The sequence below is a fragment of the Mesoplodon bidens genome (genome assembly GCF_964165515.1).
Source record: "Mesoplodon bidens genome assembly, chromosome: 1".
Lineage (NCBI taxonomy): Eukaryota > Metazoa > Chordata > Mammalia > Artiodactyla > Ziphiidae > Mesoplodon > Mesoplodon bidens.
This window is the reverse complement of record NC_138176.1, coordinates 35,226,073-35,246,828: the sequence shown is the minus strand read 5'-3', so window position 1 is coordinate 35,246,828 and position 20,756 is coordinate 35,226,073. Positions and strand designations below refer to the sequence as shown.

Below are 20,756 nucleotides of genomic sequence, written 5' to 3'. Positions count from 1 at the left end.
ATTTTACAAATATTTTAAACTTCTATCTTTGAGAACAATAAGCCTGTATTTAATGTGCATAATCAAAGGAAATTTTATATTAAGATTTTATTATTACATGTATTATTTAAACAAAAAGCTAAACGCACGTGTGTTTGCATGTGTGTGTGCGTGTGCATGCGCACACACATATGTTTTCATTACCTATATCCACCAAATTTATGGAATAGCCTGAATTTTTGTACTAGTACCATCATTTTGGCTCCATTACTATTGCTACATAGTCATTTGTAGCATCTGAACCTATGTGAAAATTTAAAGATCACCTTAAAATAATACTACTAACATTATGCAGTGTGTTTGTTTATGAAATGAATGTAATAATAATTGTTCTGGCAATTTATTAATCTGCTTTTGCAGTTAGTACATTATAGTGGCAACATAAGTAGGACATGGAGCTGATTTGATGGAGAAGTACATTAAACTAAAACGCACTAGTTGTTCCATTTGGTCAAAATGACATTTCCATTAACTATTCTCAAGCCTATTACATTGTAATTAAATTACATGCCACTGATTTCTTCTTTTTCTGTCTCCCTCCTGCCCCTCATTCATATTGATATTATTCTGCTTGGGGAATGGAGCTGCATGTCTCCTAGACTAATTCCTCTTGGGTTTGGGGGGTCTTGAAGCATGCTGGGTTTTGCATTGTTTGTTACATTCCTTTTTGGCAGTTCCATCAGTATCTGTCAAATATATTGTTTGCATCAGCTTTTATCTCTAAAGTTTTTGATTTAGATATTGGCATTCCATTTCAGATGCACAGTTTTTCCACTGCGCATAGTGTCTATATGCTGAAGACTCATAAAAGATTCATAAAAGTTGCTTGTTTCTAGTCTGACTTTAAATGTGTAACTTAATGAACAGCTGTTCTAGTAAACTTGAAAATATATTATGTTTGTTCTTACTTTTCTAACAGATCAACCCTATGTAAACATTTTGCATCTATTATAGCATTTATGTTTGGAAGATTTTCATGATTTTGTAGCTTTATTGGCCTTTGTGATAAGTAGGAAAAAATATAATTATCAAATATCACTGGGTAAATATTTGTTAATGAGAATGAGGCAGAACACGGCACATCTTCCAAATGTCATTATTTCTAACCCTGTTCCTAGATCTTTGAATCCTATCATGGGAGTCAATCCATCAACAAATCACATACTTGTGGTTTGGAGATAGCCATACTAGGAGCAGCATTACACTAGAAAACTTTACCTAAAATAGTTTTTGTAATATTTTCATTTAAACTTTTAGTTGAAATAAAAAGCCTGCTTAGAAGAACAATTTATACTAAAAGCAATATTATATTGTGATCCCAGTAATCTGGAGTCTAAACATTTTAAATTACTTTCTATCATTTTAAAGAAGATATAGCCTGAATCAAGGCTGTCCGTCAAAATTCATGTAGAGTTTTAGGAGCTTATTATAGTAGAAAACATAATAATATATATACTAAAAGACAACCACAAGTATTTACAGCTCACTTAACTACATATTTCTAAATTATCAGATGATTCTAAAACTTAATTTCTAAAACTAAATGAAGATCTGTAGATGACTGTGAAATCATATTGGTATGCAAGCTTCTTTTTTTCCCTCCTAATTGAAGCTGTGCTACAAACTAATGTTCCTATTAGAAGTAAGGACTTAATGACTCAAAATATATTTTATAAAGTATATTTTATATATTACATACATATCAAAGTATATACTATAAAGCATATTAGGTATAGTTTCAATTCTAATAAATTACACTATTAACTTCTTTAATTCTTGGCTTGGTTAACTCTATAAAGGAAAGCTTATAGAGCATTATATGAATAAAATGTTCTGTCAACATGACAGTTACTTTATGTCACAAATGTCATATTTTAGTGTGCATTTTTAAAAATACTTGAGACATTTCAGGAGATCTGAAATAATAAATAATGGGTTTTAAACTTGTACTTTAATTTTTCTGCATGCAGTTAGAGCTTTAATGATATTTATATCTTGAGAAGGACAAGTCAACAGAATATTACTTTCAATTCCTATGCTAAAAGACAGCCACTCAGAACATAGAAAGAGAAAGGCCAATAATTACTATTCTACCAAAAAAAAACAACAAAAAAATGCCATGTATATAACTTTTGTGATACACGATGATATATTTATATGTTTGTTTGTTTGTTTATTTTTTGGTTTGGATATTTGTATAACAGGGGAAAGTTGCCCAGACTGCTTGCATGTCAGCCTGCCAGCATCTGTCAACATCATTAATGCAGATGCTCCTGGACAGTGAGTTAAAACAGATAAGCATGGGAGCCGTTCAGCAATTTAACTTAGATGTCATACAGTGTGAATGTAAGTACCTTATTGTTTAAATCTGATGCATTTCTAAGAATCTATATTTAAATTATATGAAAAAATAGTATGTAGTAGGATAGTTCATAAAGGAGGGAAGAGGCCTGATTCAGTTAAACTTTCGGCAGCCTTAGAAGCAACTTCTTTTCAACAAGAGAAAAATATCTCAGTTTCACATTTAGGGCCTCTAGAGCGGGCGTCCCCAACCCCTGGGCCGCGGACCGCTACTGGTCCACGGCCTGTTCAGAACCGGGCCACAGAGCAGGAGGTGAGCGCGGCGGTCGAGTGAGCGAAGCTTTATCTGCCGCCCCCCATCGCTCCCATTACCACCTGAGCCATCCACCCCCCTCACTCCCACCCCCCTGCCCATGTTAAAGTTGTCTTCCACGAAACCGGTCCCTGGTGCCAAGAAGGTTGGGGACCTCTGCTCTAGAGGGGCACTGAAGTGACAATCCAGACTGGATAATTAAAAAGGTGATTCATTTATGATTCATTTTTTTTCCTTTATTCCTTCTCTTGGTTATTCTTGTCTTCTTGCCAGGACTCTCCTGAGGTTTGTAGTAAGTGAATGAAATTATTCCAAGTTTATCATTCTTACTTTACCGTAAATAACTTTTCAGATACCTGCTAAAGATTAATCTTAGGACCCTGCATTCCAAGTGAAGCTTCTTTTATATTCTGAAATTTTGATTCTCTTTCTCAAAGAATTTCTCAAGTCTTTACCTTTACCATTGTTTTTCACTTTATTTTCTTTAGGTGACAAGTTAGCAGATTCCATAATCTAATGTTGACATTAGCCAGTCACCTTCAAAATTGAATGTGCTATTTAGTTATTCGCCTTGTTATATATACTTCTAGATGTAGGTTACCCTTATACAGAACATGAGTTTATGGGACAATTTTTTGCATTACTTTCAAATGAATGGTACACTGATTAAATGATAAAAATCCTTGGTTGACAGTTTAGTCAGGCACCACTGTTGATAAACTGAAAATCAGTGGGGCACAAGAAGGATTATAAAATATTTATTTGGGCAGATTTTGCAATAATATATTCTCTGTGAAAGATGTTAAAAAATTAAATGTCGGTGGCTTGCACCTGAAGCAGGAGTGACAGATTTTTTTTTTCAACAAGTAAAAAATATTTGTCTGCTTCTGTATATAAAGCATTCTGCTAGGAAAAAACATATTAATATTTAAAATAATTATATAGGCTCTTCGATCAAGGTCAATTGTTTATTACACAAAAAAAGAAACGCAAAGTTTTAAAAACCCCACCTATTCCCTTCAAAGAAAGAGAAATACTGACCTACAAAGCAAAAGAAAGATAGTTTTTCCCTAGGGTAGAGAAGGATTCATTTTCTTTTCCTAGAAAGCATTTCTAATTTTCTCTAATTAGAAAACCTTTATATACTTCTTTCTCAAAATAAAACTATTGTTTATAAAATGATATTTATCTTGTATTTACAAAAATACTTACCAAAAAGCACTTTTTAAAATGTTTCTAACTCAAAGTAATTGTTAATTCATTCTACAAATAATTTGAAACTGATTTCTTAAAGTTCTTTAGAAGCTATCTTACGAGGGAATTCCCTGGCGGTCCAGTGGTTAGGATTCCGCGATTTCATTACAAGGGCCTGGATTCGATCCCTGGTAGGAACCTAAGATCCCACAAGCTGTGCCGCACGCCAAAAGGAAAAAAAACTTGTCTTATGAGATCATTTCAGTATGATAATGCTTATGTAAACATTTTACATAAATATTGCTTGAGGGTGGTTGAGCCCTTTATTGGTATTTGGTTGTGTCTTCTCAATTAGATATTTTTGTTAAAAAATGGAAATTACTGTTTGGTTAGGCAGCTTCAGGTATCTAGAGCTTTTCTCTGTCCTCTTACCTCTCCATGAAGAGTAAGCCTAACTATACTTAGAGAAAGGCACAAAAAACACAAAACTTTGCCTCTCTGTTACATCATAGGACAGTTTCTCCCTTTAGTTACTTACTTGGGTGGAGTTACTGAAGGTTCCTTTTAAAATGTTGATGTTTTCTTAAAAGACTAATCTCTTGGAAGAGATTATACCTAAGTATAAGGTATAACTCAGTTAAAGATGTCGGGGTTACGTGCAAGAGGAATAAACCCTAGCCTGGTGGGGGCCAAGGTTCTGGTACTATAGATATGGAAAGGGGGAAACCAGGACTCAAAGACAAACCACAGAAGATAACTCAGATTCCTATAAGATTATGGCTGTGGTTGGCTCTGCTCCTTGATTTTTATCAAATATTACTTAATCATTACTTAATACAGGATCACGCATTCAGTACTCACTGAACAAATAAAAATTGACATTACATTTTTTTCCCCCCACTGGCCACACCACGAGGCTTGTGGGATCTTAGTTACCCAACCAAGGATCAAACCCAGGCCCCCGGCATTGGAAGCTCAGAGTCCTCACCACTGGACCACCAGGGAATTCCCTGACATTACATTTTTCATATCTATTCCACTCTCTTCCTGGTGCAAAAGAATTATCTACTCCCCAACTCATGACTTTTAGTGATTGATATATAAATCATTTAAAAATGAAACTTAGCTTTCTCTAATAATATGTTCAAAGGAATTTTAGTTTTCATCCCCCTTTTTTTTTTTGGCCGCTCCACACAGCTTTCAGGGTCTTAGTTCCCTGACCAGGGATCGAACCTGTGCCCCCTGTAAAGGAAGCATGGAGTCCTAACCTCTGGACCACCAGGGAATTCCCTTCATCCCTATTTTAAGTAGTGTTTTTGTTTGTTTGTTTTTTAATCTGGAAGAAAGCAATTTTTTTAAATACAAGGTTTATTTTCAGTATTAATGCCGTGTGTATGCTTTCTACATATTGGGGCAGGGAAAGGAGAAGAAAGGGAGACAGGAAGAGGAATTTGGCTAGGTAAGAGGAAGGCTAGAATGTATGGTAAATTTGTGAAGAGAAGGAATCTGGATGCCTTTAGAATCAACTGGGATATGGAGAAAATAGGCAGATAGTTCAGATGTAGAATCCTAGAAACTAAAAGATCATTGAGTTTCACCACCCACCTAGTAGTACATACTCACATACTGCTCTACCTTGAAACACACTCTAAAATAACCCGGTCAAGTAGTTGTCCAGCTATTCTTTGAACATTTAATTAGGGAGATTAACTACTCTTCAGGAAATGAGTTTGCATTTAATATATTACTCTGTCAGTTTCTCACATTGAGTTGCAGTTGTTTTCTCTAAACTTCTCCTAATGGACCTAGTTCTGCCTTAGGGCTAGAGTGACCACTAGTCCATATTGTGCCTTTGTGCAAATTAGAAAAGATATTCCCACTGAAGGGAAAAAGTCCTCCAGTGTTGTCCCCTTTCTATGAATTAGAAAAAGTTTACCCCTTTTCCAGCTGGACATCCCCACCAAGGCACATGACTTATCAAGTGAGCTAGATTTCAGCCCCTGTTCCCTCCCCACTCCTCTCCTCAGCTGGGTACCTGTGTATAGTAAGCAGTCTGATAACCACAGGTGGCAGTTCCGCTTAGGGTCATATAGAGAAAACCGAGTCTTCATCCACAAGCCAATTATATGAAAACTGCTCTCATATCTTTCTGAATCTTCTGGAGGCCAGAGATAAACAATTCCTCTTACTGTTCTCATGTGATAATGATTTTAGGTCCAAAGCTCTTCTTTGAACAAACTGGTTTGACTGCCTTCTGTTTAATGTCTGACACCCGAAGTTGAATACAGAGATACCCAGGTGTGGGGGAACCAGTATAATATGTAGTTGGACTATCAAATACATTGTTCCATATTTTGTACTTTATTAGTAAAATCCAAACTCTTATTACCTTTTTTGGTTACCAGAGTATACTCTCGAATCATTGAAGCTGTAGCGTTCTAAAATCTCTTTATCTTTCTCTTCTTTTGTGTGTGATTGTCGAGCTTTGTTTTTCTTATACTTGGATGATTAGTTTTTGTTTTAGGATTTTAAGATTATCCCTATTAAATTTTATTTTAAGATTTGTCCCGGGGCTTCCCTGGTGGCGCAGTGGTTGAGAATCTGCCTGCTAATGCAGGGGACATGGGTTCGAGCCCTGGTCTGGGAGGATCCCATATGCCGCGGAGCGACTAGGCCCGTGAGCCACAACTACTGAGCCTGCGCGTCTGGAGCCTGTGCTCTGCAACAAGAGAGGCCGCGATAGTGAGAGGCCCGCGCACCGTGATGAAGAGTGGCCCCCACTTGCCACAACTAGAGAAAGCCCTTGCACAGAAACGAAGACCCAACACAGCAAAAAAATAAATTAATTAATTAAGGGGGTGTCTGTACTCTGAACTATAAAAAAAAAAAAAAAAAAAAGATTTGTCCCACAGCTAGCCTATTGAGATCTTTTTATATCAAAATTTAATATCATCTGCAGATTTGTAATCATGCTTTTATTTAACAAGGTCATTAGCAAAATGTTGAACAAAACCTGATATCTGTATCCTGATATAAAGTACATCAGTGATTCTCAAAACATGGTTCCCAGATGAGCAGCAGCAGTATCATCTGGGAACTTGTTAGCAGTGTGAATTCTTTTTTTATTTTATTTTATTTCTTTATTTTCTTTATTTTTTTTAGCTGCATTGGGTCTTAGTTGCAACATGCAGGATCTTTCGTTTGTGGCACATGGGCTTCTCTCTAGTTGTGGCATGTGGGTTTTCTCTTCTCTAGTTGTGGCGCACGGGCTCCAGAGCACGTGGGCTCTGTAGTTTGCGGCACTCAGGCTCCCTCATTGATGTGCGCAAGTTCAGTAGTCGTGGTGCACGTGCGCGGGCTTAATTGCCCCGTGGCGCATGGGATCTTAGTTCCCTGACCAGGGATCAAACCCGCGTCCCTTGCACTGGAAGGTGGATTCTTCACCACTGTACCACCAGGGAAGTCCCAGCAATGTGAATTCTTGAACCCCACCTGCTGAATTGTGAATTCTGGGCACAGGACATAGCAATTTCTTTTTGAGTAGGCCTTTCAGGTGATACTGATGCACAGTAAAGTTTGAGAACCACAACATTACATGGGTCTATCTGTTCATATTGACTTAGATCCATTATTCAAAATCTTGGGTATCTTTAGATTTCTTCAGCCAGTTGCTAATTCCCTAGTTGAATCTAACTCATATTTTTGAATCTAAATCATAGCTCAAAGTTATGAGCAACTTTGCCAGATGCCTTGCTGGTATATAGGGATAATAATGGCCATTGAATTTTCCTCATCTACCAGTCTAATTAGTTTTTCAAAGAAGAAAATGTTACTACTCTGATTCTTCATAAACCCATATTGATTCATAGTAATTACTTTCCCTTCAAGAGGCTTAGAAACTATTACTTAAAAGTCTGTGACCAGGGACTTCCCTGGTGGCACTTATACTTGTAACCCAGTGGTTAAGAATCCGCCTGCCAGTGCAGGGGACACAGGTTCAAGCCCTGGTCCGGGAAGATCCCACATGCCGTGGAGCAAGTAAGCCCGTGTGCCACAACTACTGAGCCTGTGCTCTAGATCCCGCGAGCCACACCTGCTGAGCCCATGTGCCACAACTACTGAAGCCTGCACACCTAGGGCCCATACTCCTCAACAAGAGAGGCCACTGCAATGAGAAGCACGCACACTGCAGCGAAGAGTAGCCCCCGTTCGCCTCAACTAGAGAAAGCCCCTGTGCAGCAAACAAAGATCCAACGCAGCCAAAAAAAAAAAAGTCTGTGACTGGTTTGTGGGATTAACATAAAATCCTACTAGTCTGTTTTACACTAGTAAGAAATCCAGAGTCCAAGGAAGTTAGATAGCAGAGATCAGGAACTAGATACCATAAACGACCAAAGATCTTGGGTAACTCAAGAAAAGCTTAAGTCAAAGAATTTAAGCAATAAGAGGTTAACATCAAATATAAGCATCAAGAATGGCCTTTATTCTGAATTAAATTTTATAATTTGGTTTGATGATTTTTCCATCCTCATTACTTTGTAAAAACATTATGCATATATTTCCTAGGCCTTAAAATGTCAGTCTGCAGGTAGAAACAAATAGCACAACCAGCTGAAGTTGGGGAGGTAGAAAGTTACGAATAATTCAGTTTCTCATATCATTCAGCCATGTGCTTTTAGTTTTTGTTTTTGTTTTTTCTGGTAGTGAAAGAATTAGCACTGATCCATCTATATACTCACTTATTTTTTCAAACAGTGTGTGCCCTTTTCGTTGGTATTCCTTGTGACACGCATACTTATGAGTTAAATTGGCTTGAGCTCAAATTTCAGTCTGTAACTGAATTTTTTCCATGTAGAGTCAACTGATTTGTAGGGAAGATTCATTTATTCAGATGTTTAATGGGAACCTACTACCTGTTATTACTGGGAAATCAAAGATGAATCAGGTGCAAAGATCTCACATACTAGATGGGGAGGAAACAGACATGTAAATAACTGTAATAGAACATAAATTCTTTTTTAAGTTTTCTACATACAACAGCTTTCTTTTTTAAATTAATTTATTTATTTTTGCTGTGTTGGGTCTTCATTTCTGTGCAAGGGCTTTCTCTAGTTGTGGCAAGTGGGGACCACTCTTCATCGCGGTGCGCGGGCCTCTCACTGTTGCAGCCTCTCTTGTTGCGGAGCACAAGCTCCAGACGCGCAGGCTCAGTAGTTGTGGCTCACGGGCCTAGTTGCTCCGCGGCATGTAGGATCCTCCCAGACCAGGGCTCGAACCCGTGTCCCCTGCATTGGCAGGCAGATTCTCAACCACTGCGCCACTAGGGAAGCCCCATAAATTCTTTATAGAAGTATGTATCACTTGTAGAGAAGGAGCAATTAATCCTACATGCCATGGGGTTGAAAAGATTGACTGTCATAGAAGTGAAATTTGAGTCTTAAAGGATGAGTCAGGTTTCATCAAAAGCAAGGAAGAGCATTCTGAGCAGAGGGAATGGCATAGGCAAAAGTGCTGTGATGAGAGAATGCTTAGGGAATCTTCATACGGTCTTGTATAGCTAGACTACAAGATGCATGATTGAAAGTATTGAAAGATATGGCTGAGAAAAGTTAGACTTCTGAATGCTTGGACTTTATTTAATAAGCAATAGAGATCCATTGAAGCTTTTTAATCAGGACCATGACATGATGAAGTCTATATTATAGAAAGTTAACTCTGTGTCATGTGGAAATTGAACTGAAATGAGAGAGGTACTACAAGTAGGAAGACCTGTTAAAAGACTATTCAACTTTTTCCTGTGAAGGATAGAAAGAGCTTGACTTTGGGCAGTGGGAATGAAGAGAAGATGATGGATTTCAGACATTTTGAAAGGAGGAGGAGGGAATACATAAAATTAGTGAATGAGTAAATTTTATATGATTTAGGTGGTTAGAGTCAGAGACTCACATAGTAGAAGAGACCCGAGAATACATCCCATGGTTGGGGTGGGTGGTATGAAGAGGGAAAAAAAGAAAGAGAAAAGGAGAGGAAGGTGAAGAGGAGAGAGGAAAGAGAAGAGATTTAATTATCTAGGATACATAGTTAAATTAAATTCAACATAGAATTTATAATTGTCCGCACCCAATGCAGAATGCTATGCTCATAGAGTATATGTTGCATAAATGAACAAATTAACAAATCAGGAAGTCTCTATAATCTACATTTGCTTTTCTAGAGTTCTCCTAACTTTGTTATCAAAAAGTTAAGGCTAGGAACTTTCCTGGCAGGTCCAGTGGTTAAGACTCCACACTTCCACTGCAGGGGGCACGGGTTCGATCCTTGGTCAGGGGGAACTAAGCTCCTGCATGCCTCGTGGCGCAGCCATACATACATGCATGCATACATACATACATACATAAAATGCGGCCTCTTTTTTTTAAAAAAGGTTAAGGCCAATTGATGCTGCTGTAATTTTCTTTGAGACCATTCAACTTCTTGATATAGATATAACTGATCATTTATAAAAATTCTTCACATATTTGATGACTATGTTTATTTTTATTTTTATAAGTTTATTTTATTTATTTTTGGTTGCATTGGGTCTTCATTGCTGCACGTGGGCTTTCTCTAGTTGCGGTGAGCAGGGCCTACTCTTCATTGTGGTGTGTGGGCTTCTCATTGCGGTGGCTTCTCTTGTTGTGGAGCACAGGCTCTAGGCGCGCAGGCGTCAGTAGTTGTGGCATGTCAGCTCAGTAGTTGTGGTGCACGGGCTTAGTTGCTCCGTGGCATGTGGGATCTTGCCGGACCGGGGATCGAACCTGTGTCTCCTGCATTGGCAGGCAGATTCTTAACCACTGCGCCACTAGGGAAGTTCCAGAAGTAGTAAAATTTAAGGCGAAGAAGAGTATGGTACTTTAGAGTCATGCATTAATTAATTCCTTCATATCTACCAAGTCCTTCGCATTTAGGGGATACAGTGGTAAACAAAACAGAAAAAGCCCCTAACCCTCTTGGGGTTTAGGCCCAGTGGGGAGGCATTCGTTATATGACTGCACTAATAAATATGATTGTAAGTTGTTAAATTCTAGAAAAGTAGATGGTACTATGACAGAGTATAAGAAGCAGACCTAATTTAGATAAAAAGTTGTATTGATTGAGAATATTAGGTAGGGCTTATGCATGAATAAAGTAGAGATTTTTGGTTAACTTGACCGTAACCAATAATACTACTATAACTGTGTGGTTGGAGAAGTCAGGAAGGCATTCCATTCGGAATTGCAAACGTAGGCCCCCCCCCCCCCCGCAAAGCTACATTGAACCTTTAATCCTGTTACAGATTTTGTATAAGTTCAAGAGAAATCACTTCTTGGAGGAGCATTTGCCAAGCTTGGCATAAAGCTGATGTTCTAAATCTGTGTATGTGCTTTTGTTTTATTAAACACCTCATATATTGGGTCGCAACAGAAGGCACCTTACAAATGCAACAGTATAGAGGAAAAAATAAAAGTGTCTTCTTAAGTTCCTATAAAGGTATCTCAGAAATCCTTCACATCCCTAACAAAATAACATTTCCAAAGCATCAGGCAATCAGAAGGATTTGAGGTACCCAGAATAGGTCTAGAATGTACTTTTTCATATATTCTACACAAATACCTAACTGAGGTTATTAACTCTTACGACTCTAACATCCTAAATTCATAAGCACTAAAAAAGCTCCAGGTTGAAGAGCACTGGTACCTTTTTCAATGATGATTTATTGAGAAATAGGTGAATCTCTAGGTTTGAAGGCCTTGGTCTTTTTGCAATTGGATAAAGGCTTAGCCCACCTCAAAAAAAAAAAAAAAAAAAGAAAGTCTCTATAGATTTTTTTGTATGTATATGGCTATGACCCCAGGGCCTCTAATTCTAGCCTTGAAAAAGGTCCGTACCCCAAAATAAAAGGTTTCAGGCAAAATCATGTCGATGGTATGAGAGGATATTTGTCTTTTATTTTTTTTTAAGTAAGCTGGATGCTCTTTTATTATTTGCCTACTTGAGTTTGTTCCTGGTTTTAATGGCATTTAGGGTATCAAATTTAGGCTGCTTTGCTCCTTTTCCAAGAAAGGGAGAGGAATAGATACTACCTTATATAAGAGTGGGGTGATGAATGTAGAGGGGCAGTTGGTTCTAGAGGCTTGCATTCCACTGCTACCAACCACACGTAACAGAATTTAACAGTCAAGAATTCTAACAAGACCCCTGACTCCCAGTCATGAGTTCTTTACCACCAGAAAAACCACTAGATGGTGCTCTTCGTCATCGCTTCTAGTGACACATCTGGTCCACATAGAATACGTTGCCGAGCCAAAATTTGGGTTCTAACTAGCCAATTTAAATCTTCAGATCTAGTAAGAAATGGAATTATGAGAAATCTTTTCAATATGCAGACTGTTTTTATTTACAGTCAGTCATTTATTTAGTTATGAAATTATTCCATTTTATATGTCCTTGCCTTGTCATCCACAAGCAGTCTTGAGAGTTTATTTAGCCTAGCCTCCTCACCCTCTTTTTCAATCTTTTGATCTATTTACTCTTCTGATTCCATGGGCACTTTTTCTTCCACTTCCCAATTCTTCCTACCCTGTGTAAATGTTTTCCAAATAATCCACCTTACAGTAAAAATAACGGTCTGCCTAGGACAGGATTGTTCAAGGACTTATTCCCTCTGCATTTAATTTCAGAGGTTTATATTTTCATGCCAGGGTAAATACTTATAGCCTGACTTCTTAGCCATCTTTGTTCCCCCCATACCAATCCTGTACATCTGTGCATAGATCCTGAGGGCAGGAAGGGCATATTTTCCTGCTTAAAGTTTTGTTAGATTTACAAATAATTCATGTTTTTGCCTATAGATACTCTGTTCTCTTAAAACGTCATAGATTGCCAATTTGTAAGGGTTTTTTTTTGCCATTATAATCACAGCTTCAACAGTATGTATTAATTTTTACTTTGTTTTATCTAAATTAATTCAATTGTATTTTCTTCTCAGTTAGACTGATACAGCAAAAATTTACCTTCCCAATAAGGTGACACCTTCCCCTCTACCTCCCTCTCTAATGTTATTTTATTTGTTTTTAATTTTTAAAATTTTTTTAAATTTACATTTTAATTAATTAAATAATTATTTTGGGGGCTGTATTGGGTCTTTGTTGCTGCATGTGGGCTTTCTCTAGTTGCAGTGAGCGGGGGCTACTCTTCGTTGCAGTGCACAGGCTTCTTATTGTGGTGGCTTCTCGTTGCGCAGAACGGGCTCTAGGTGTGCGGGCTTCAGTAGTTGCAGCACGTGGGCTCAGTAGGTGTGGCTCGTGGGCTCTTGAGCGCAGGCTCAGTAGTTGTGGCGCAAAGCCCTAGTTGTTCCACAGCATGTGGGATCTTCCTGGACCAGGGCTCGAACCCGTGTCCACTGCATTGGCAGGCAGATTCTTGACCACTGCGCCATCAGGGAAGTCCGTCTAATGCTACTTTAGAGTATTTCTAAACTTGGAATCATTATTATTAAGTTCCATATTCTAGCAAAAAAAGAATAAATGAATATATCATGAAGCTATTTTATTTTAAAAAAGAAATGGTCAGGGCTTCCCTGGTGGCGCAGTGGTTAAGAATCCGGTGGGTAACTTTGGCGGTGGCTTCTCTTGTTGTGGAGTGTGGGCTCTAGGGGCACAGGCTTCAGTAGTTGCAGCACGTGGGCTCAGTAGGTGTGGCTCGTGGGCTCTTGAGCGCAGGCTCAGTAGTTGTGGCGCAAAGCCCTAGTTGTTCCACAGCATGTGGGATCTTCCTGGACCAGGGCTTGAACCTGTGTCCCCTGCACTGGCAGGCGGACTCTTAACCACTGCGCCACCAGGAAGCCCTGGAAACTATTTTTAAATATCTTATTGAAAGACCAAGATCAATGTGTGTTTTTAAAAACTATCTTTGGGCTTCCCCGGTGGCGCAGTGGTTGAGAGTCCGCCTGCTGATGCAGGGGACACGAGTTTGTGCCCCGGTCCAGGAAGATCCCACATGCCGCGGAGTGGCTAGGCCCGTGACCCATGGCCTCTGAGCCTGTGCGTCCGGAGCCTGTGCTCCTCAACGGGAGAGGCCACAACAGTGAGAGGCCCGTGTACTGGAAAAAACAAAAAAACAAAAAACTTTCCTTAATGGCATGACTAAATGACAAAGATATCATATTAAGAAGTAGGTGATATTAAATAAAAATAATAAAAAGTTGGCCCAAGGGTGGAGAACAAAGAAGCCCCAAAATATGACAAATATATAAAATTGAGAATCTGCTTGAGCCAAGAAGGAATCTGAAGACAAACTTAAAGCTATTCCAAAAATCAGTCATCAATTCTTTAAAAAGTTCAGATGGAAATCTACCTCTAGAATTATTGGGACCATATTAGTATAAATTAATTATTTGTATTATTATTTATTCATTCAGCGCATTTACTGAATATCTCTTGTACACCAGGCACAGAGTATGTAAAGGTTAAAGAAAAAAAAAATCTCTATTTCCTGTGAGAACTCACAATTTAGTTTCGGCTGAAGGAAACATTTGGAGTATTCTTACCCACACTCAGTTATTTTGAAATAAATACACTAAATATGCACAGAATGTTCTAGATTTACACTGTCTAGTAGTCATATGCGACTATTCAATTAAAATTAAATAAAACTAAGAATTCAGTTCAGCTCAGATATAGAATATTTCTATTACTGGAGAAAGTTCTGTTGGACAACATCATTCTAGATCTAATCAATAAGCTGGAGAACATATCAATTACCAGGATTGGATGGCATCCCCTTAGAGTTTATTTGTTCAGTTTTCCTTCATTCACTTAAGGAACTTTTATTGCCTACTCATTATGTATCAGGCTTTATACTAGGTGATTGGGATATAAAAATGGAAGTATATTTCCTACCCTCAGGGAGTTCATGGTCTGTGGGAAAACCCAGACCGATAAACAATTATAAGATAGCAAAATGGGTAGTATAGTTAGGCTGTGTGCAGAAGTTTCAGGGAGATCACAGAGGAGGGACCTAACCCAGGCTGCAGGGTAATGGAAGTCTTCCACGGAAGATGTAGATTGAATGGAAGGATAAGTAAGAGTTACCCAGTGGAAAAGAAGGGGAAGGATGCTCCAGGCAGAAGGATCAAAGGTACTCGGTAAGAGACTGTGGTATATACAAGGAAGTGCAGATGGTTTGGAATGGAAGGAGTTTAAGGTGCCCCTAGGAAGGTTGTAAGAGATGAGGCTAGAGAGATAGGCAAAGGCCGGGTTATAAAGGATCTTACTTGTCCTACTTTATTGTGAAGGTGATGGGGAACCATTGAAAGGTGTTAAACTGTGAAGTGGCATAAATCACATTTACATCTTACTGGGAGAAGTAGATGGAAAGGTGGCACACAATAAGCAGAGAGACCAGATAAGAATGTATTTTAGTAATGCAAGCAAGAAATGATGATAGCTTGAACTGAGGTAGAGACAGATTCAGACTGAAGATATTGTAGAGGATAAAACCAACAGGATTGACTGCATTTGAGTTTTAAAGAAGTAAAGGAAAAAATATGAAGCCTCCTATCCCTAAAAAATATTTGAGAAAAGACCGGAGAGCTATAAACTAGTGAATTTCACTTCCATATTGGTTAGGTTCTTAGAAGAGATGGCATAAAAGATGAGAGGCTGAATACTTAATCAGGTTCTGGATCAATGAATTGAATGTCAGGAAATCTAAATCAGCTATGTGACCTGGGCAAATCACTTCAATTTTAATTTTTCTGCCCTATAAAATGAAGAACTCGGTGAGTTTTAAACGGAGGCTTCAGAGGACTGTTGGAGATATTTCAAAGGGGGGTGTCTCTTCTAGCTGCAAGATTTTGTGATCCATCATCTGCATGCCCTGTTTACTAAGATAAATTATATGACGATTAAAGAAGATGGTATGTGAGAAAGTGCTTTGTAAGCTATAAAGTGTTATATAAATTTATGGTACTATTATAATTTTGACTCTAAGCTCTTTGGATTAATGCCAAGCAATGGGGCTTATTAAACTGTAGTATCTTAAATAGGAACTGAGAGAGAAGAAAAATGACAGATTATTTTCAGTGTAGAAAAATTCTGGAAGATTAAGTGCATAATAATCGAAGTATAATTGAAATTGAGCTGATTTTTATGCCTGATATATAAAGTAAGTCTCTCTGTATTATAGGAAGTCTTTATATGTGTATGTATATGTGGTGATGGTAGAAGCTGAGCTAACATATACAGCCTTGATTAGAGACCATTAGGGGATTCATAGTTAATTGTTACTTGGAAACAGTAGCCTGAGACTTGCCACGAAAGCCAATGATATGCTGGATGGTCTTAAGAAAAGTACTTTTTAGATTAAAAAAAAATCTTTTCTTTTAATAAGCTATTAGAATTTTACTTGTTATTTTTCAATTAAGATCTCATGTTACTAAAAAGAGGCAATTCAGTTATCTGGGCAATGGTAGGGGGTGATGGAGTTGCCACAGTATGAAAGTATTCTACTTCTCATTGTATGAAAAGACAGTGATGTGAGTAGAGTATAGTAAACAATGAAAAGTATGGTTAGATTTGCTGAATGAATCTTAGTTTTCTGGAAATAGGGGGCCTGAGAAAGGTGAATGTAGTCACGTATCTAATGGCCATAGCTACTTAGTACCCAGCAGAGAACCAAGAAGTAAGGAGGAAAATGGTATAACTCTGAGTAACTGAAAGGTACATATACTCAAAGGCATATATAAACTCATTCACCTTACTTGTGGGAGAGGCCCATGCTCAGGCTGTATTTTCTCTTACTTTAGATACTACTCTAGTAATTGATTAGCTTACTTACCTGCTCAAGGAGATTAAAGATAACAAAATAAGAGATAAGTGAGAGAGGAGGGAGTAAGAATTTATGTTAAAACTGTAAGAGGGAAGGCAGAAAAATTATAAAAGATAGACACGAGAACTCAAACAACACAGCATTCTGAGCTATTTAATGTAATAGAAAACAGCTGTTAATACCATAGCAGCCCTGGGAATTTATTGTATTGTATAGAATAAAAAGTGTTCTTAATGGTTATCAATGAAGAGAATTAAGAAAAGTTTATATAGTGTTTAGTATTCTAAAAAAAAAAAGACAGGGAAAGTATTATGATGCAGTTTAAAACTTTATCAAAAAATGCCTACGATGAAAAAAAGTTTTGATGCTTAAAGCAAAAATTATAATTAACTTAAAAACAACATCAACAGAAAAACTTAATTTGAATTCTTCATTCTCCAAAAATGCCAAATAAATTACGCTGTGCTAGGCTTTCATGTATTTATTGTTTTTAGATGTTGATTTTTGAGCCTTTCTAAACTATATTTCACAAGAATATACTAAAGTTAAGAATTATATTTGTTATTCCAAGATCTATATAGGCTAACAATGTAAGCGGTTTCTAAAATACTGGCTCAGATAAATTCACAAATGGAAAATCCATAATACTCTCTAAGAAAACTCAGATATTAATGGGGAAGGAGAGTGGTGGCAAGCGTTCATATTCTTACCAGAGAAGCATGTGTGTAAAATGATAGGGTCTTTTTTATGAGCCACAAGTCTTTTGTTTTCAAAATAACTAGTATTGAGATTGTCTTCAACTAACTAAACAAAGCTATGTTACTAGTATTAACTTTTTGTAAGTACAAAAAAGTTGTTGAAAGGGATTCCCTGGTGGTCCAGTGGTTAGGATAGGCGCTTTCACTGTGGTGGCCCTGCTTTAATCCCTGGTTGAGGAACGAAGATCCTGCAAGCCGTGCGGTGTGGCCAAAAAAAAAAATTTGTTGAAAAATATCTTTCAAAATATTTTTCTTCTAAAGATATTAAGAAATCTGTCTTAAGAAATCTATTTTGTCTTAAGATGTCTCTTAGTTTTTAAAGAGGTGGGATTCCTTTATGGAAAAAAATTATTTAAAATAAATGAACAGGCATTCCTGCATCATCCTCATTTTGCTACTTTGAACATTTTACCTGCTGTAAAATGTAAAACTGCATGTAAAACTGACTTCTTACATGGCTGCCTATTATCGCTGTTAGCTAGAGTAGGATTTGTGTAGAGCAAATTCTGTAACAAAGCAGATGTTTTGAAATATGTTGACAACCGTGCAATTGGTATAGTTTCAAAATGCTTCTATAATCATTCACTTAAGGCTAAAAAGAGTCAGAAAACTTTTCTTGATTGAAGTATATTACTACCCTTGAACTTTTACAAAAGTTAAATGGATAACCATTTAAAATTTATTGTAATTAAGGATTAGAGTAATTAAATGGCAGATTGGAAGTTTAAAATTATTAAAATATTTGTGGTAATGGGTGTGGAGAACATCCTCAGTGGTGAAAATTGAAGGTTATAAATAGTCTTCATTTGAAATGATTACTTGTAAATATTATAATACATTTGTAATGAGTAGAAATTAATTTAGTGGTTAAACCCTTGTATATTTTGCAATCTTGTTTTTATTCTTTTTTTTTTAAATAGTGTTTGCCAGCTCTGAGCCCGTGCCAGGATTCCAAGGGGATACTCTGCAGCTAGCATTCATTGACCTCAGACAAGTAAGATGTAATAATGTACTTCTCATTTATTGGTTTCTACTTCTCACCTTTTTTTTTTTTTTTTTTTTAATGCTACAGGAATGCTTGTTTGCCTTGAAAACACTTTTCTTTAGAAAAGTGCTTCTTTGATAACTGTATTTGGTCCTTCTTTTGAACCTATACCCATTCAGTGTCTCAACTTCATGGGGCATTCTTATTGGTGAATATTTAACTTAGTTATTACTTGCAAAGCACATGAATAAATTAAAACTTTATACTTTGGTTTAGTAACACTTGAAGCTTAAATTATTTCTTAATGATTTCATGGTCGTATATGAAAATTGGTAGTATAACATTAGTTTTAGGACCCAAGTTAAACGTACATTATTACAACCTTGAAAGGAACCCCTTGCTTAAAATGTTGTCAGTGTAAAGAATGTTATTTCTATAGTTTTTCTGTATGCTTCCAGAAAGAAGGATAAAACTAATTTTTAAAGGTAATTAATTATACATTTATGTAATTCTTTTCTAGTCACATAACTCTAAGTATAATAACAAATGTGATTTTTAAATTTCTTCTATTCAGTTTACTCTTTAACTTCTCTATTGTCATTTTCTTTATTTTCTTCATATTACCTTTTTCCATCTCTCTCATAATTTTGCTTCTTATTCCTTTCTTCCTCTTTCCTCCTCCTCCTTTTTCTTTTTCTTTCTTAATCATAGGATTAAGGAGCTTAATAAAGCTGAGAGGCACAGGAGTGTGGAGGAGGGGTAGATCCAAGTTAGAGGGCTTAGGAGTGCTAGGATTGACAACAGGCGTGACTGCTGCCCTTGTCAAGAAGAACCAAATGGAGATGGAATTAAAAGAAAGTCACTGTGGTATCAGTCTATTAATGGTCCCATCCCCTTTGAGGGATGGAGATAACTGGAGATGGGGCTCCACCATTGGTATGAATAGACTCTTCCACAGTGATGTTTGGAACAGGACCAGTGTGAGCAGTTAAAGAGCTCTGATTTTAATAAATGTTTGAACACAGAGCTGCTTTTTCTAATTCCAAGCCAGTGTTCAATAAGTATTTATGAAATGCTAAGTATTGATTATTTGGAGAGAGGAGATATGGTTGAAATAGACACAAAAGTAATATAAGAGATAGTTTCATCCTTATGGAGCTTAACAATCCTTTAGAGAAGCACAATACCCACAAACTGGCTAGGAATACTTACAAGACAGTGAGTCATATGGAACTTAACAATCCTTTAGAGAAGCACAATACCCACAAACTGGCTAGGAATACTTACAAGACAGTGAGTCATGTGGAAATAACTGGTATTTCAAGTCAAGTTTAGAAGAAAATTGAAAAAGCTGTTCTGTCTCCCAATTATAATCTGTAAAGCACTGAAAGTATTTATGAAATATTTTCATAACCTAAGTATGAAATAACCTAAATATTTTCATAACCTAAATAAATATGAAAATGTATTCATATTTATTTCTGTTTACAATTGGTGCTCATGTATTATGCCAAACAAGAAACACTATTATGAGTGACCTAGATCTACAGATGGTTAGCTTTACTAAGTTAAGGGGAAGATAGTAGAAAATGAAGAAAGTGGATTCTGAACTTCCATTTCAGTTTATTAGAAGATATTCTTACTATTGAAGGTAGATCCATTTTCTTTACAAGGAGTTATCTCTGTTGCTGTCCTGTTGCGCCTAATAAGATGATATAGAAAACTGAGTCCTTTACCAAGTTGGAAACAGGTTTGGTGGTATATTCATTTCCAAATTAGGTTATGACCACTTACATGAATATGATCTCCAATCCAAAGAATATGTGATTCAAGGATAGCTCCCATTATATACAAATAATCTGTTCACAGAAAATTTGAAATTTATTGTTTGCTGTTTTCTCAGTTTTGTATGAATTTTTATGCTGTTAACTAGCTTGTAATCTCATTGTAGGATTGTAGATGGGATCACATAATTAAAAAAATTTTTTTATTAGAGTATAGTTGATTTACAATGTTGTGTTAGTTTCAGGTGTACAGCAAAGTGATTCAGTTATACATGCAAATATATTTATTCTTTTTCAGATTATTTTCTCATATAGATTATCACAGAATATTGAGTAGAGTTCCCTGTGCTATATAGTAGGTCCTTGTTGGTTATCTATCTTGTATATAGTAGTGTGTGTATGTTTATCTCAAGCTCCTGATTTATCCCTTCCCCCAGCGTTTCCCCTTTGGTAACCATAAGTTTGTTTTTGATATCTGTAAGTCTGTTTCTGTTTTGTAAATAAGTTCATTTGTATCATTTTTTGAAAATTAG

The 20,756-nt window shown here is 36.8% G+C and overlaps 1 protein-coding gene across 4 annotated transcripts in view; it reads left to right on the top strand.

Annotated features, from left to right (window-relative positions):
• The window catches only part of EXOC6 (exocyst complex component 6), a gene marked incomplete at its 5' end in the record, with an annotated part of 206,896 nt that overhangs the window by 151,311 nt on the left and 34,829 nt on the right, over positions 1 to 20,756 (top strand). For all 4 annotated transcript variants that reach the window (XM_081236720.1, XM_081236719.1, XM_081236718.1 and 1 more), the window contains 2 exons: positions 2,244 to 2,385; positions 18,375 to 18,448. In XM_081236720.1, coding sequence (XP_081092846.1) covers positions 2,244 to 2,385; positions 18,375 to 18,448 — 216 coding nt within the window. The remainder of the gene's footprint in view (positions 1 to 2,243; positions 2,386 to 18,374; positions 18,449 to 20,756) is intronic.